The sequence below is a fragment of the Pelobates fuscus genome, chromosome 1, assembly GCF_036172605.1.
Source record: "Pelobates fuscus isolate aPelFus1 chromosome 1, aPelFus1.pri, whole genome shotgun sequence".
Taxonomy (NCBI): domain Eukaryota; kingdom Metazoa; phylum Chordata; class Amphibia; order Anura; family Pelobatidae; genus Pelobates; species Pelobates fuscus.
In genome coordinates this window covers 163,932,156-163,950,130 of record NC_086317.1, presented here as the reverse complement: position 1 = coordinate 163,950,130, position 17,975 = coordinate 163,932,156, and the positions used below count along the sequence as shown (strand labels likewise).

Below are 17,975 nucleotides of genomic sequence, written 5' to 3'. Positions count from 1 at the left end.
TCATACTAATAATACAAACAGCTCACACACAAACACACACACAGTCCACACAAATAAAACACCACTAACAAACAAAATACACGCACACAACCCCACAAGCAGCCTCTCACATGCAATACCCCACCAAACACACAATGTGATATATCATCCACAAACACAATTCCACAAGCAGCCCCCATACACAGTCGACATTCATAGGTATCATACACAATACCACAAACTACTCATGAATATATACACTATAACAGCTCACATACACACAAATACGATACAAACAACTGCAGTATAAATAAAACAAGCAGAATACGTCAACATACACACCTTGATGTAAAAAACTAGGACCGGCACGCTACGGGACTTGACAATCTTATTTTGGCACAGTACAGCTAAAAGGTTGCCTACCCCTGTTATAGAGGGTGTGAAGAGGCGCTTTTCTGGGAAGGTCAACTCGATATATATTTTTTGGAAAGGGCACTCTTCATCTGCTGTTCCTTTATGTCATACATGTTCTGTTATAATTAAATATTTGTGGTGTTTACCTATTGTACAGTTTGTTGGCGCTATATACAAAATTGTAATTGTACATTTTGCATCTGAAGGAGAAATAAACAGGTTGTCCTATAAGGTTGTCCTATAAGACGACAGTTAAGTAATTGCGCTTAGAGATTAAAATAGCGTCACGCGATAGAAAGGCAAACATATATTTATAACGCTTGTACTCAGAACCTACTCATTAAGGTTGCGCAAACACCCACGTTGTCCCCAGAGAGGAAACTTAGAGACAGGCTCTAGATAGACTTTCAAGATCCAAACAGAGAAGAAAGGATAAGCAGGGAAATGTATGGAGAGGTCTTGTAGGTGCAACGGTGAAGAAGGTTCTAGAAAGAAAGAATGAGTTAGTCTGGCTAAAGAAGGAGAAAAAAAATAGGAGAACTGCTCTAGAGGCATGGGAAGATAACGGTGAGAGTGTAGGGAACGGTATGTGAAGGGGGAGCGAATACAAATAGTCTGCAAGAAATTAACTAATTGCAATCATACGCTGCAGATTTACAGGAAAGACTGACAGCCAGACAGGCGTAAGGAAGCAAGGAAGGGGGGGCGTAGGGGGGTAGCACGCAGAGATGTAAAGATAGACATAAAAATATTGACCTATAAAGCAAAATACGGGCACAGGGAGAGAAGAAAGATAGAAGCTCAAGAAACGGGAAAGGGATCATTTATGCATAATTTACCTAAGAATAGTGAGTCAGACAGTAGAAGAGGTTTTCTGCTTTGGGAATGAAGCTGGAAGCCGGACTGAGTACAGAAAAGTAAGGTGAGTAAAGACTGAGGGGGGAAGGGGGAATCTACTAATCAGCATCAGACGTTAACTGATTTAACAGTTAGAGTTTCTAGAAAAAAAAAGTTACTTTTAATAGTTTAATATCAGATGGTTTTTGATTTAGCAGAACTCGTATGTGATATATGCTATTTCAGAGAGAAGACTCATTCGGCATTGGGGCATTCTAGCTTATATTTTCCATATAACAGCTCCGTATAACCCCTCCTATAACATCATGTAACCTTTCAATGCAACTGTTCATATTGCTTTATCCCATCTTTAGTGCTCTCTATGCATTATCTGTATTTCTCCTCCAGGTAAAGTTTAACAAAATGTTTTGGATCTTTTATAGCGCTAAATGTAAAATATTGCTTTGTATATGAACATAATTATGAAAGAAATCTCAATATATTTTTTCTAGATGAAACTTCGTAGATCAACTAACCCAATATACCTCCTGTAGTAGTAGTTTGCTATATACCCATCTATGTCCCTTTTATCTCTGCCTTTAAATCTTTCTATAAAATGTTCCATGAGACATCGTCATGCTATATCTTTGTTTTATTTCATATAACGTCATCATATAACTTCATTATTGTATTAATATCATCCTTTGGCATCTTGGGGGGGGGGGGGGGAAACTCCACGTATTGCACAATCGATAAAAAAATGTGTAACACATTCTAGGCTGCACTAATTACCACTAGCAAATCTTCTGTTGTCTACTGTTTCACATATGTCATCGGGGCTCTAGCTTTTTTATGCTGTCATTTTTAGTAGTCATGTCCGGCAGATCTTTTTCAATGTTAGCTTTCTGTGATTTACATAAAACTACAATGTACAAAGATAAGAAACATTTGGCTGTCCATATCTATGAATGAATGTAGATGCAAAATGCGTGGTGGCTTATGCGGCCAGTGCCAGGACACTTCTATTTTAATTGTTGGGGATGGGGAATTAGGGGGGTGTGTCTTGGTGCATTGTAATTCAAATAAAAGACTGTCTCCTGTAAAATAAATGAATAAGCAAACAAACAAATAATTAAAAAGGTAACAGGTGCTAGTTCTATCAATTGCTGTGTTTCGTTCTAAACAATAGGAGATAAAAGTTACTAAAGCACTTGTTTCAATATTGATTAAAAAATCTGGTGGAAGACCGGTGTAACTTTGCTGCAAAGCCAGTTAGTAAAGGGCTTTGGCAAGAGTGCAAGCTCTCCATAAGAAACCATATACACTGCAATTGCACTTAGTATTCACTAAATGGCGTTGCAGTTTTATGGGCTACAAAAAGCACTTTTACTGGTGTCCCTATCTAACCCTTTACACGTATAATAGTGAAAAGGTCCCTAATCTAAATAATCTAAAATTAGAAAATCCGGCAAAAAATAAATACAAAATATATACCATGCTTACTATTTAAATTCTTAATTAAAATATATTTTCTTCAATCTTCTTTATTCAGCTCAAATAAAATGTCAAATAAAAACGTACAATTTGTAAAATCCACTGAAAAAAAGTGGATACTGTGATACTTAAAAAAGTTAATCTTTGTTACCCTATAGAGGGCTCCACATGGGCCGAGCATCCGAGGGAAGGAGAAACCTATATAAATGCTTTGCCACACGTACAATGCTCAGTATAGAGCACTATGATTGGCTGGCTTGGAATCTTTGTAAGAAGAGGTGTCCCTTTTAAAGCACTTTTGAAACATAAATCATAAAAATGCAACAATGCATTAGGTAAAGCCTAAAGAATACCTTTTTACAATATTAATTAACTCAAATGCTAAATAATTGCATATTAACAAGGAGTGACATAGAGAGTTATAGGATGTGCAGAAGATACACGAATACATATTCAGTGACAAGAAGGAAACATATACAAAGGAAACATATACAAAACATAAACAAGGTAAAATTCACAATAATCATTGTAAAAATAAATAATGTTGGACTCTTGAAATATCAGTGAGGGGGAATCATCTGGTTCTGGAAGGATTACACCAATGTTGCAAAGCAGACCCCAATGAAGGTATCATGTGACTTTGGAATGTTTACTGTGGAACAAATATTGAAATATTTAGAATGCCTTTGAAGTAGCTTTGGTTTAAAGAAAAGGTTGGTGAAATATTATCTGAGCATTTTGAGTCTCCATAATGCTGGCATGACTGAAGGTTTAAAGCCATATTTCACAGCCTCTTTTACATTTTCCGTATGACTTAAAGGACCACTATAGTGCCAGGAAAACATACTCGTTTTCCTGGCACTATAGTGCCCTGAGGGTGCCCCCACCCTCAGGGTTCCCCTCCCGCCGGGCTCTAGGGGGAGGAAGGGGTTAAACTTACCTCTTTCTCCAGCGCCGTGTGGGGAGCTCTCCTCCTCCCTCTTCTTCCGTCACCAGATGAATGCGCATGCGCGACAAGAGCCACGCGCGCATTCAGCCAGTCCATAGGAAAGCATTCTCGATGCTTTCCTGTGGACGCTGGCGTCTTCTCACTGTGAAAATCACAGTGAGAAGCGCGGAAGCGCCTCTAGCAGCTGTCAATGAGACAGCCACTAGAGGCTGGATTAACCCTGCAATGTAAACATAGCAGTTTCTCTGAAACTGCTATGTTTACAGAAAAAAAGGATAATCCTAGCTGGACCTGGCACCCAGACCACTTCATTAAGCTGAAGTGGTCTGGGTGCCTATAGTGGTCCTTTAATAACCTCCACCAATAGTTACACTCTATGCTTTACATATCTCTGTATCAATTCTCCTCTTGTTGCCTAAACTCCATATTCCTTAAAAAGTACATTTGTGCTCTTACATCTCATGTATAAATACTACTATGATTCCAGATTCTTCTTATAACTCTTCTTTTATTCCATATAACCCTCATTCTGTCTCTGCCAAGAATTTCTTCAGCTGCTCTATCTAAAAATATTCTGATATATTTGCAATTATAGTCTTGTTATAACTCATCCTAATTTCTCCTAAAACATTTCTTTTCGTATTGTTAAATCTCATAAAACGTGCGTATTGCCAAATTTAACATGATCAGTGCGAACTATCTGGTTCCCAGTTTGCCTTATATAGTCTTTGTGAGGTGGCTGGGTTTATTGTGCAAGAACGCAGAACCCATACGTGTATATATACGCGATTTGCTGTTGTGTCTTGTTTTCCTTAGGTGTTTGCCCAATGTTCCAGGACATAAATAACCCAACTCCTGCCCCCTGCTCTTCCAGCCATGACCCAGGTGATCTCACAGGTAATCAATTTCTACCATCATCACATTCTACATTATACTTTGAGCTTTGTGTTAGCTTGTTATATTTTCAAGGACTAACTATAACTGTTTCTATAATGGCCTGCTCATTAGTGCAAACATTTTTAAATTTTACTTTGCATTGAATTTTAAATGATTATTTTAAAGGACAGAGGCGGCTCTCTAATTAGGCGGTTTAGGCGGCCGCCTAAGGCCTCGCGCTGGCTGGGGCCTCGCGGCCGCCTAAACCGCCTGTGGGCAGAGTGTGTCAGGTCCTCGGGCAGTGACCGAGGACCTGACACCAGGAGGGGGCCCGGCGGCTTGCCCGGTATGCCGCCGGGTGCGAGGCCCCTCCTGGCTGCCGGCCAGCCACCGCAGACACTGGTCTGCAGCTCCGCAGTGTGCAGAGCTGCAGACCATGTGACTCGCGAGAATTGGCCAATCAGAGCGTTGCCGCGGGTTACCACGCGTTGCTCGCGAGATTACTCTGCGGAGCTGCAGACCGGAAGTAATGGCCACCGGACCACCAGGGAGCCCACTGGACCACCAGGGAAAGGTAGGCTCTCCCTCCACCACCATCACCACCACCCCCAGCCGTACCCCCCACATCACCAACCATCACCCTCAGCCTCACTCACCATCACCCCCCACCAGCCTCAGCCTCACCCCCACCACCCTCAGCCTCACCCCCCCACCATCACCCCCCTCAGCCTCACTCACCATCACCCCCACCACCCTCAGCCTCACTCCCCCACCCTCACCATCACCCCCACCACCCTCAGCCTCACCCCCCTCACCATCACCACCCTCAGCCTCACTCACCATCACCCCCACCACCCTCACCATCACCCCCCACCACCCACAGCCTCACCCCCCTCACCATCACCCCCCACCACCCTCAGCCTCACCCCCACCCTCACCATCACCCCCACCACCCTCAGCCTCACCCCACCTACCCTCACCATCACCCCCCACCACCCTCAGCCTCACCACCCCACCCCCCTCAGCCTCACTCACCATCACCCCCCACCACCCTCAGCCTTACCCCCCCACCCTCAGCCTTACCCCCCCACCCTCAGCCTTACCCCCCCACCCTCAGCCTCACCCCCCACCCTCAGCCTCACCCCCCACCACCCTCAGCATCACCCCCCACCACTCTCAGCCTCACACCCCACCACCCTCAGCCTCACACCCCACCACCCTCAGCCTCACACCACCCTCAGCCTCACACCCCACCACCCTCAGCCTCACCCCCCCACCCTCAGCCTCACCCCCCCCACCCTCAGCCTCACCCCCCACCACCCTCAGCCTCACACCCCACCACCCTCAGCCTCACACCCCACCACCCTCAGCCTCACACCCCACCACCCTCAGCCTCACCCCCCACCAGCCTCACCATCACCCCCCACCACCCTCAGCCTCACCCCCACCACCATCACCACCCCCAGCCTCACCCTCACCCCCCACAGCCTCACCACCCCCCATCACCAACCATCACCCCTCCCACCACCCTCAGCCTCACCCCCCACCGTCACCATTACCCCCCACCACCCTCAGCCTCACCCCCCCTACCCTCACCATCACCACCCTCAGCCTCACCCCCCACCCTCAGCCTCACCACCCCACCCCCCTCAGCATCACCACCACCCTCAGCATCACTCCCCCCACCCCCCTCAGCATCACCCCCCTCAGCCTCACCACCCTCAGCCTCACCCCCCACCACCCTCAGCCTCACCACCCCCCACCACCCTCAGCCTCACCACCCCCCACCACCCTCAGCATCACCCCCCACCACCCTCAGCATCACCCCCCCGCAGGGCCGGTGCTTGGATTTTTAGGTACATAGGCGAAGATGCATTTTTCCGCCCCCCCCCCCCCAAAAAAAACATCTTCACCTATGTGCCTCTTAACCAGCCCCTCCCTGGTCCCTTCCCTGTCCCTTAGTGTTCTTCTCCCCTCCCCCCTCTTTTCCCTGTCTCTTGGTGTTTCTCTCCCATTCCCTCCCTGTCCCTTGGTGCACCCCACACCCCTTTAGTGGTCACACTCCCCTTCCTGGTGTATCAATGTGTACAGAGTGTAGCGGAGCGCTTCAGTTTTCTGTACCCGGCCGAACTGACAGGGAGTGCTCTCTCTGTGAGCACCTCCTGTCAGTCTGGCCAGGTACAGGAAACAGAAGCTCCTGTACCGCGCTCCGCTCCGCTACACTCTGTACACACTGACAGACACAGACTCATTGACAGACACACTGATAGTCACACACAGACTCAATGACAAACATACTCTTACTGATTTGACAGACACACGCCATCACTCGCACACACACACACGCCGTCACTCGCACACACACACACACACACACACGCCGTCACTCGCACACACACACACACGCCGTCACTCGCACACACACACACACGCCGTCACTCGCACACACACACACGCCGTCACTCGCACACACACACACACGCCGTCACTCGCACACACACACACACACGCCGTCACTCGCACACACACACACACGCCGTCACTCGCACACACACACACGCCGTCACTCGCACACACACACACACACGCCGTCACTCACACACAGACACATACACTCACACACAGACACATACACTCACACACAGACACATACACTCACACACAGACACATACACTCACACACAGACACACACACTCACACACAGACACATACACTCACACACAGACACACACACTCACACACAGACACACACACTCACACACAGACACACACACTCACACACAGACACACACACTCACACACAGACACACACACACTCACACACAGACACACAGACACTCACACACAGACACACAGACACACACACACAGACACTCACTAATTATTTTACAAATACATATTTTCCACCCAGCCTCCCTACCTGGAGAGCTGGTGTGGATGAGGAATCCTTCCCTGGGGCTGCTGGGCGGCGTGCGGCTGTGCTGAGATCAGATACGGCGAGGGAGCTCTAACCTCTCTGCTCTGCTCCCTCGCGCGCTGCCTGTCTGCTGATACCGCGGGAGCCGGAATATGACGTCATATTCCGGCTCCCGCGGTATCAGCAGACAGGCAGCGCGCGAGGGAGCAGAGCAGAGAGGTTAGAGCTCCCTCGCCGCATCTGATCTCGGCACAGCTGCACGCCGCACCGGGGGCCGAGATGGTGGCCCGGCAGGAGGGAGAGCTTCCCTCCTGCCGGTCACTGAAATCTTGCGCCCCCAGAGCCCGTGCGCCCTAAGGCGGCCGCCTGTGCCGCCTTATGGACGCGCCGGCCCTGCCCCCCCGCCACCCTCAGCATCACCCCCCGCCACCCTCAGCATCACCCCCCCACCACCCTCAGCATCACCCCCCACCACCCTCAGCATCACCCCCCCACCACCCTCAGCATCACCCCCCCACCACCCTCAGCATCACCCCCTCACCACCCTCAGCATCACCCTCCATCACCACCCTCAGCCTCACCCCACTCACCATCACCCCCTCCTTCTCACATCACCCCCTCTCACATTACCCCCTCTCACTCTCACATTACCCCCTCTCACTCTCACATTACCCCCTCTCACTCTCACTTTACCCCCCCTCACTCTCACTTTACCCCCGCTCCCTCTCACCATCGCACCCCCGCTCCCTCTCACCATCGCACCCCCGCTCCCTCTCACCCTCTCACCATCGCACCCCCTCTCCCTCTCACCATCGCACCCCCTCTCCCTCTCACCATCGCACCCCTTCTCCCTCTCACCATCACCCCCCTCTCACCATCACCCCCCCCCGCCATACACACACAACACACTTCAAGCAGCTACCCCATACACATAGGGTCTCAGACAAAAACGCAAACATGCTCACAGAGACATACATTCAGACACACAAGGATACTCTCTGTCAGACACACTCTCAGGCACATACACAGGTAGACAGCGCATCAATGTGTATATGTGACACTTTTTTGTTAGTGGGGCCTCATAAAGTCTAGAGCCGCCTCTGTTAAAGGAACACTAAAGTGTTAAAAATTTAAATTGTATTCCTAACACTATAGTGCCGCTGTCCTTATTTGTAAACAGCATTAAGTCACGCCTGCTGTTTGCCATCAAAATATTTTTAAAAAGCTTGTTAGTTACAGAGAATCCCTCAGTGCTGCTGGCCTTTACGTATCATTGAAGAGGTGTCCATTCTTTCAATCAGTGGTCCAAACCAATGCATCTCTTAGAGGAGAATTGAGGACATGATATGCATGAGCAGCAAGTGCTGCATGTGCATCCAATTCTTTCCTATGAGCTGCAACTTCACTTAAGTTCTACTCGGCAAGTCTTGTAGCTGTTAGTATGGCACCTACTAGAGGTGTGCACAACGGCAATGTTTTGCCTTGAAGGATTAAACATTTATGTAAAGTTCAAATGGGATTTTTCTTTTGGGGCACACTTTAATTTACTGTGCTGCACGTACCTACCTGTATATAGCTGTATGTGTGTGTCTGGAAATCTGGATTGTTTGGTGCGCTCCTGGGAGGACTGATACAGGGCTTCCATGTACGAAGGCAACCTGGTCAGTGACTCCTGGGCAAGTTGACTTTATAAACCCTGCTATACATGCTACAGAAGTTTGTAGTTAAGATGGGAAAAAGCATTTATAAGGCAACTATAACTTGGATGGCCCACTCGGCTGCGCTCCATGGGTGCATGCAGTAAAGGAATTAGGAGAGCACATTCAGAGCAAACTCGGGGCTCCTTGACCCAGAACCACAAATGTGTAGACCAGAAAGTGAGCAGTAAAGAGGGGCTGGCTTTCCTGAGTAAGATCAGATCCGATCAGACCTGAGTCAGTTCTGCTGACATGCTCTGTGCATGATCTTAGTGCCTGTATGCCGGGAGCCATGACTTGTATTCAGAAACCTGCCTGGCAAGAGACTTTGATAACTGTTGCAGTTTTTGCTTGGAGAGGAACCTAAATTGCGGCACTGTCCCTGCAAAAACAGCTTACAATTATGGTGTTATTAGAAATAAATATGTTTTTAAAAAAAATAGGCATACAAAATAGTTGTATGGGAGATAAAATTCTAGCTGCAAGAGATACTGCTCTAAAAAAAAAATAGTCTGAGAAAAAAGGGGAGGAGGGCTCTACCCAAAGACTTCTTGCACCATTAGAACTACAATAAAATGTAGCGGTTATGGAGTCCCAGTTTAATGTGTAGCAATGTACTTGCAAAAGAGAAGTGTTTTGGGCAAACGCTACGCATATACCAATATATATAGACATGAATAGATCCCGATAACACTACATTATAAAACCACTAACAGAGAGATTCACTAAGCAGTGGAGAAAAGACTTCCGGCTGAAAATATGCTAGCAGCCAGTGGGCAAATAGTAAAAAAAAAAAAAAAATCCTCTGCAGTGCAGGATTAATTGTGGGACTGCTAGCCAATGTTTAAAAAAGTGAATAAAATGAAATAAAAAGTCCTATGGGGGTCAATATGGCAATCATATTAGTATAAGGGAGGGAACCGCTACCTGCTCACCTCTCCAATTCTTATATGGAGATCCTATTAACCCCACAGAGTTTGTTTTTTCTGTTTGTTTTTTTGCTTTTTAATGTGGCGGATGGTTTGCAAGCACGGCTACTGTCACAGAGCATAACCATTGCCCTGCCAAGGTTTGTTTTCACTATTTGTTTGCTTGCTACTTGGACTGCCATCAGGCAACTTCCTGATATTTAGCATCTGTTCCTGGATTTTTATAATCCGGTTCTGGATTTCAGCCACCCAGTAGCTTTCACTCTGGCTGAGATCCCGACCATTCTGAGCCTTAAGAATAATAACTAATTCCCCCCCAAAAAAGCCCTGCTAAAAGAGGAAAAATTATAATGAGCAAGTCCCTAAAAAGTGATAAAGGACGTTTATTCAAAATTGGACAAAAACTTTATTGAAATCAGTAGAATTCGTGGAATCAAATAATCAGTAAAAAATTATAATAAACACATCACCTATCAAAAGAAAATACATACGTATGGAGTCTACTAATTAGATCTCAGTCTGTGGAGTGAATATAGAGAGTCGAGAGACATATGTTTATAGTCACACAAAGGTAAATTACCCGGCAATATAAACCACAATTGATCCTTACAAAAATAACAGAGCAGACTGTTAAAAAAAAAGGCTACTTAAAGGGACACTCCGGGCACCTAGACCACTTCTGCCCATTGGAGTGGTCTAGGTGCCAACTCCCACTACCCTTAACCCTGCAGCTGTAATTATTGCAGTTTTCATAAACTGCAATAATTACATTGCAGGGTTAACTCCTCCTCTAGTGGCTGTCTAGACAGCCACTAGAGGGCCCTTCCTGGTTTCTAGCACAGATTTTCTGTGAGGACCTTCAGCGTCGCTCAATTCCCCACAGGAAGGCATTGAAAGCATTTTCAGGGCTTTCCTCTAGAGAGGTCTAATGCACGCGTGCGGCATTGCGCATGCGTATTAGGTCTCCCCCGCCGGATGATCTGGGCAGGGGGAGGAGCGTGGGCGGACCCGAAACCACTGCAGGGGGACTCAGGTAAGTCACTGAAGGGGTTTTCACCCCTTCAGCAACATGGGATGGGTGGTGGGAGGGATAGGGGACCTGCAGTGCCAGGAAAACGATTTGTTTTCCTGGCACTGGAGTGTCCCTTTAATCAGTGTAGATACTCACTGGGAGTCAAATATTGGTCTGTCTTGATATAATGATACTTGAGGTAAGTATGTATCAATCGAGTCTCTGTAACACTAACAGTAGTAGTGATTAGGTATAGGAGATTTGGGGAAAAGGGTAAAACAAACCAAAATAAACCCCACAACTAACTAATGAAAAAAGAGAGAACATTTATTTGTAATGGATAACTTATGCTATAATGATATAATGCCCAGCATATAGTCTCCTAATATCACAGGTTGGATCTCCGATATGAGGATGTGTCTGAGAGTGCTACCTCGACGTAACCACTTATTCATTACATTTTCTCTCCAAGAACACAAACCAATATCACTCTTGTAATTGCCTTCTCTTGTCTCTCTATACTCCCACATTGTTAATTCTCGTCTAAAGTACTTTTTTATCTTTTAGTTTAATGTTTCCATTTTAAAATTGTATAAAGCTATGTTTATGCTAAATAAATGCTAATAAACATATGTGGTGCGGATTCTTGAAATAATTGCAGTGGATCATGCAAACTATATGTCCTGTTAAAATTTGTAATGTTTTTTTTTTTTGGAGGGGGTGCCCCCGTATTGCAGTGAATGATTTTTGCCCCATTCAGTATGGGACCATTCAGATTTTAGTGAATAACCCTGTAAATGTTTGACTGTAAGTATCAGTATACTAGTAATTTAAGTAAATCTAATAATCAAAAGCATAATGCAATTTGTCTATTGGTTGCCACAACTCCAATTTAAGTAAATAATTTGTGGTGTTTGACTGAGCTACCATAGACTGTCACAGTCCACTATTATTATACATAGCATAAACGTACACAACATACAGTTATAACATCAGATAACATCAGAAGAAGTTATTGTAAAATAACCTCTTCCTTGCATTTAATTAGACACAGATAAGGCTGTCTGTAGATATGCATACGTTATAGAATATAGTCCAATGTGTGGAGCATCATGTCAGAAAACATGCCCTAAATGGATTCACTAATGACCTGACACATACCCACCCCCCCAAAAAAAATTACACATTTTAATAGGACATATAGTTTGCATGATTCACTGCAATTTTTTCAAGAATTGGCACCACATATGTTTATTATCTTTATACAATTTAAAAATGGAAATATAGGGGGACGGAGCCTGGTTGTAGAGCAGAGCAGTCGCATGGCACTGAAGCTCAAGTGATACACACTAAACTTCGTCCTTATCAGACCGATAACCTTGACTAAAACTGCAGAAAACACAGAGAAGTGACTGCAGAACCAACATGGGTCGAAGATCTAAAAAACAGAAGCCTGACCAACCGAGGCAGAGCCAAGGTATTGGGGCCATGTGGAGACAAGTCCACGGAACAACAAGGCCCAAGATGGCCGACCACACTGAAACATTCTCTGACTTCTCCGATGACTTCTCCCTGGGGAAGGACACACCCGATACGCCAAGCTTACCTGCGGTCGGGACAAAACCCCTGCAGACCACGCTACAGGCGGATATGGCCGCCCTCCACTCGGAGCTTATGGGAATCAACGGGAGGATGAGCACCCTGGAGGACACCTCTGCTGCGCAAGACGCGCGCATCACCTCCATGCAAGCAGAAATCAAGAGCCTGCAGGGCAGGACCGAAGAATTTGACTGGCGGTTTCAACAACGTAAAGACAAGGCCACAATCCTGGCGGTGGTCAGGAACCGGGCTGGCTTTACATTCGAAGGACAATCCCTCTTATTTTTTCCGGACCTGTCAGGTAGCACTTTGGCATGGAGGGGGTAGTTAAAGCCCTTCACCACACTCCTCAGGCAACAAGGCATACAATACAGATGGCGCCTAGATCGTTCCCTACATGTACTGACAGGAGAGGGTAAACACACAATCTACAATCTAAAAGGAGCACAAGACCTGTCACACTCTTTGGGACTATCTCAGGAGGCTATGCGCAGCACGGCATCACTAGCAACCGCAGATACGCCACATGGATGGGACCCCGAGCGGGTCACAACCTTTGTACCGTGGCAGCCCAGACAAGGCTCCTCTGAAACGGCAGGTACCTGAAGACCCCCTGAGGACTCGAAGACCACAGACAGTAAATTTCGGGACTATGTACTATTGGTCTGATAGCCACAACTTAATGACACCTCCGTCAATTCTTTAGTACTGTCAGTATTTCAGATTGGATCCTGAAGGGTACGAGAAGCCAAAGAAAGGTTGGCATAAAATTGACTTCTGAGAATTGGTGGATATAGAAGATAAGCCTGGGAGCAGCATTAATTCCAGACTAAAGTGTAGAATATGGGCTTTAGTGAGACTGATAAGGAGTGTGTTACAGTATTGAGGAATAAAATGATAAGTATTAGTTGTATCTCTGTTAGAAAGGGGAATATACAAGCAATATTTTTACATTTGGTAAATTGCAGGATTTCGAGACAGAGTGGAGGTGTGAAGGATAAGTAAGATTGTGGGGTAAGTTAGTGAGTGTTCCATACATTAGAAGGGAGAGTAGCAATGGACAGTTGGTTTTCAGTTCAAAGAAAAGATGTCGCTTATTTTTAGAAAGACTGTTTCAAGAACTTGACATATGCACCGTCGTTATTCGGCAGGTGCTACTTTAGCTTTACCTTAAATAAAACACTGACACCATTTTCCTGTTGGAGTATAACGTCCACAGCTTTATTAATTATTAAATATATGAATAAATTTACATTTAGGGTCATTGTCCAACTGACATTATATTACTATCCCCGTGCACAATACCCCTGACAATGACCCTATCGCTTGTACAACAATAATTGACATTCACATAACATTTAACTAGTAACACACGGCCTACCAGAGAGGCCCCAAAACCATACTGTTAACTGTAGGGGTGTACCCAGACACCCCTACCCCCTAGGTTCGTAGCCACCGAAGAGCTTGAACCTACCAACACTCACTTCCATCTGGCCTACTCCAGCCTAGGCCTTGGCCTGTCCATTCCCAATTGCAGCCAAATCCTGCCTTTAACACGCCCTGTTCCCGCCGCTGTGACCAAACGGGAACTAACCTCAAAACATAGGGAGGGTGGGAGGGACAAGTAACAGGTTAGTGAAATTCTGATTAACTGGCCCCTCTCTTAAGATGGCCGCTTATTTAACCCCTTAAGGACACATGACATGTGTGACACGTCGTGATTCCCTTTTATTCCAGAAGTTTGGTCCTTAAGGGGTTAAACTGCCTTTCTCCTCCCCTTCTTCGCCCTGCCCTAAACCCATCCCATTATTCTTTCCACCTGCCCACTTCCTGGCCTTGTCAAGGCCCACTCCCCTGTTTCACTGCTCCATGGGCTTCAGGTTAGTCATCTACTTAGAGAATAGGAAGGTAGTATAACCAAACGATGAGATGCTAAAGGAGCCTTGGAAAAAATAAGAAGAGAGCCTAGAGAGGACAGTACTATGAGAACCATGCTTGTGAAAGATATGAAGAATGAACATGTGGTCAACACTGTCGAAAGCAGCAAGAGGAATTTTTAGAGTGTAATGACTTTTGCATTTGGATGTGATTACACCAGTGGTAATTTTGATTAGGACAATATCATTAGATTACAGAAACTGGATTTGAGAGCGTCATAGAGAGAGTTGGAATTGAGAAGTTAGTCAGACAAGCATTAAAAAGCTGTTCAAGAAGCTTTGAGACAAAATGAAATAAGGAAATAGGACTTAATTTAGACGTTGAGTTGAAAGAGTTTTGTTTTTAGAATAGTAAAATAATTGTGTTTTTTTCATTGTGTGTTTGACTGAAAATACCAAATGGGGGACAATAAAGATTTGAATTAAGGATGGAAGATAACTCGTGAAAACAGATTGTATAAGGTAAGAGGGCATGAAATCAATGTTATCATCTTTATAAACTGTATTTATAATAAATCTCATCCAGGATGTAAAGGTATACAATCACTGGCTAATGTTGAGCTCTATTGCTTTATTTAAGACAGTTAGTTTTCCTAGGTGACAGTTGTTTTTTAAAAAGCATTTTTATACTGTATTCTTATGTATCTTTCCCAGACACCCTTATATCTACACAGGATGAAGAATTGGAACAACCAGAAATCCTACCTTTAAACAATGAGTCACCACAACAAACAGTTGCCACAGAGAGCCCTAAAATAACATGTAAGTGTGTAGCATCATCCATGATAACCCTATAACTATTACATCATTGTTTGCATTCTTGAAAATCACCCAGGTTTAAACGGATTAAAGCAAACAGGAAACTGTTCTTGGAATTCATGAATTCAATAAAATGCTTTGTCCGTCACGATTAGTTGTGCACTTCTCTTTACCTTTTATTGATGGATAGACATGATGCTAAGAGACCCTTAAACATGTTTAGTCTGCTTTAACAAGATTTCTGATTTTACATATTGGCTTTGCATTTGGGCTATCAAGTCCTAAAATATAGTCCTGTCTTTTAGGGCTGTCAATAGGTAAAAACGTTAGGGAGAGAAGTCAGGTCACTGTAAACTGGTGATTGGTTCCCAAATACATGTGTATATATAGGTATGTAGCACTGAGCAGGGCATAACCTCACTGATTCTGAAGTGGGGAACATGGTGTTAGGCAGAACACTACAAGACAGGGGGGCAAAATCAAGTCCCGGCACAATAGCTGCCATTGGGTATATGATAATTCACAACTAGTGTAGTTAATACGTTTTACTAGGGAAAATCCCTTCTGAACTCAGAAGTGGGAGTTGGCAGCATCCCTAGACAGGTTGGATCCTTCTGAGTCTTATTTAAAATAAGTAGAAATGTCCCAAGAACCACACTGTCATTTAAAATGTTAATAACTTGTGTAGTATATTGCACTTATGACTAAATTGTTAGTGTGCATGTTTATGAAGTTATTTTCCCATGAGGCTCAGACAGGGATCAGAATGAATGTAAGAATAATTGGCAAAAAAAAAAACATTTAAAATATATCCCAGGGAAATAAGGCAGGAAACAACTCCTTGCTAGTATAGGTTTATTGGGAAAATAATCAAACATGGCTGAAGTATAGAGGCCACGTTATAGGGAATGGACATGTAATACAAAAAGATCTATCCACCTGTATAAAGGGGGGTGGGCGACAAAAACATAAAGAAAATCTATGTAAATACTGGGCAAGTTTTACCTCTATTCAAAGATGCTTTTTTATTTTATTGTATTTATAAACTGTATATCTAATAGATCTCATCCAGGAAGTAGAGGTATACAATCACTGGCAGTGCTAATGTTGAGCTCTATTGCTTTATTTAAGGTAATTAGTATTGCTAGGTGACAGATCCAACTTAATACAAGTTAGTTTAGCATTAAGGCTCTTTTTACTTATAAAAAGCATTTTATACTGTATTCTTATGTATCTTTCCCAGACACTCTTATATCTACACAGGATGATGCATTGGAGCAACCAAAAATCCTACCTTCAAACAATGAGTCACCACCACAGACAGTGGTCACAGAGAGCCCTAAAAGAACATGTAAGTGTGTAGCATCGTCCATGATAAACCTATACATATTACACCATTCAGGGCCGGCCTTAAGGGTGTGCGAGCTGTGCGCAGTGGTGTATCCTGGTTTTGTGCTGCCCTAGGCAGGACAAAACTCCGGCGCCCCCCTCACCCTCGCCACCCCCACCCAACCCTTCCCCCCACACCGCCTTCTAAATACACACACACACATTCACTGACAGATACGCATACATTAGCTAACAGAAACACACACACTCACTAACAGACACACACACACACTCACTAACAGACACACTCACACTCACTAACAGACACACTCACACTCACTGACACACACACACACACATACACTCACACACTAACAGACACACTCACACTCACTAACAGACGTACACACACACACTCACACACTAACAGACACACTCACACTCACACACTAACAGACTGACACACACACACACACTAACATACAGACTCACACTCACTAACAGACATACACACACACTCACAGACTGACACACACACTAACAGACACACTCACACTAACTAAAAGACATACACACACACACACACTAACAGACTGACACACACACTAACAGACACACTCACACTCACTGACAGACATACACACACACACACACACTCACACACTAACAGACAGACATATACACACACACACACATACACAAACACACACAGGCACACACACACACACACACACACTAACAGACTGACACACACTAACAGACACACTCACTAACAGACAGACATATACACACACACAGACACACACACACTCACTCACTAACATACACACACACATACACACACACACACACACTAACAGACACACACACACTAACAGACAGACATACACACACTCACACACTAACAGACACACTCACACTCACTAACAGACATACACACACTCAGACACTAACATACTGACACACACACACAGACACACACACACACACATACTCACTCACATTAACAAAAACCCAGTCTGAAAGCGCTTCCAATTTTGCAACAAACTAGGAAAAAATTCCTTCTTGACCCCAAAATAGCAGTCAGATGTCTCCTTGGATCAAGCAGCTATTACCCCACTAATTAGAAATTATATCCCTGTATGTTATGTTTTTGCAAGTATTTATCCAATTGCAGTTTAAACATCTGTATAGACTCTGACAAAACCACCTCTTCAGGCAAAGAATTCCATATCCTTATTGCTCT

At 44.8% G+C, this 17,975-nt stretch overlaps 1 protein-coding gene across 1 annotated transcript in view; it reads left to right on the top strand.

Annotated features, from left to right (window-relative positions):
* The first annotated feature begins 816 nt into the window (after nt 1-816).
* The window catches only part of MDFI (MyoD family inhibitor), a 41,802-nt gene continuing 24,643 nt past the window's right edge, over nt 817-17,975 (top strand). The window contains exons 1-4 of the mRNA XM_063451866.1: nt 817-978; nt 4,490-4,570; nt 15,296-15,403; nt 16,644-16,751. Of these exons, the coding sequence (XP_063307936.1) occupies nt 4,501-4,570; nt 15,296-15,403; nt 16,644-16,751 (286 nt within the window). The 5' untranslated portion in view covers nt 817-978; nt 4,490-4,500. The remainder of the gene's footprint in view (nt 979-4,489; nt 4,571-15,295; nt 15,404-16,643; nt 16,752-17,975) is intronic.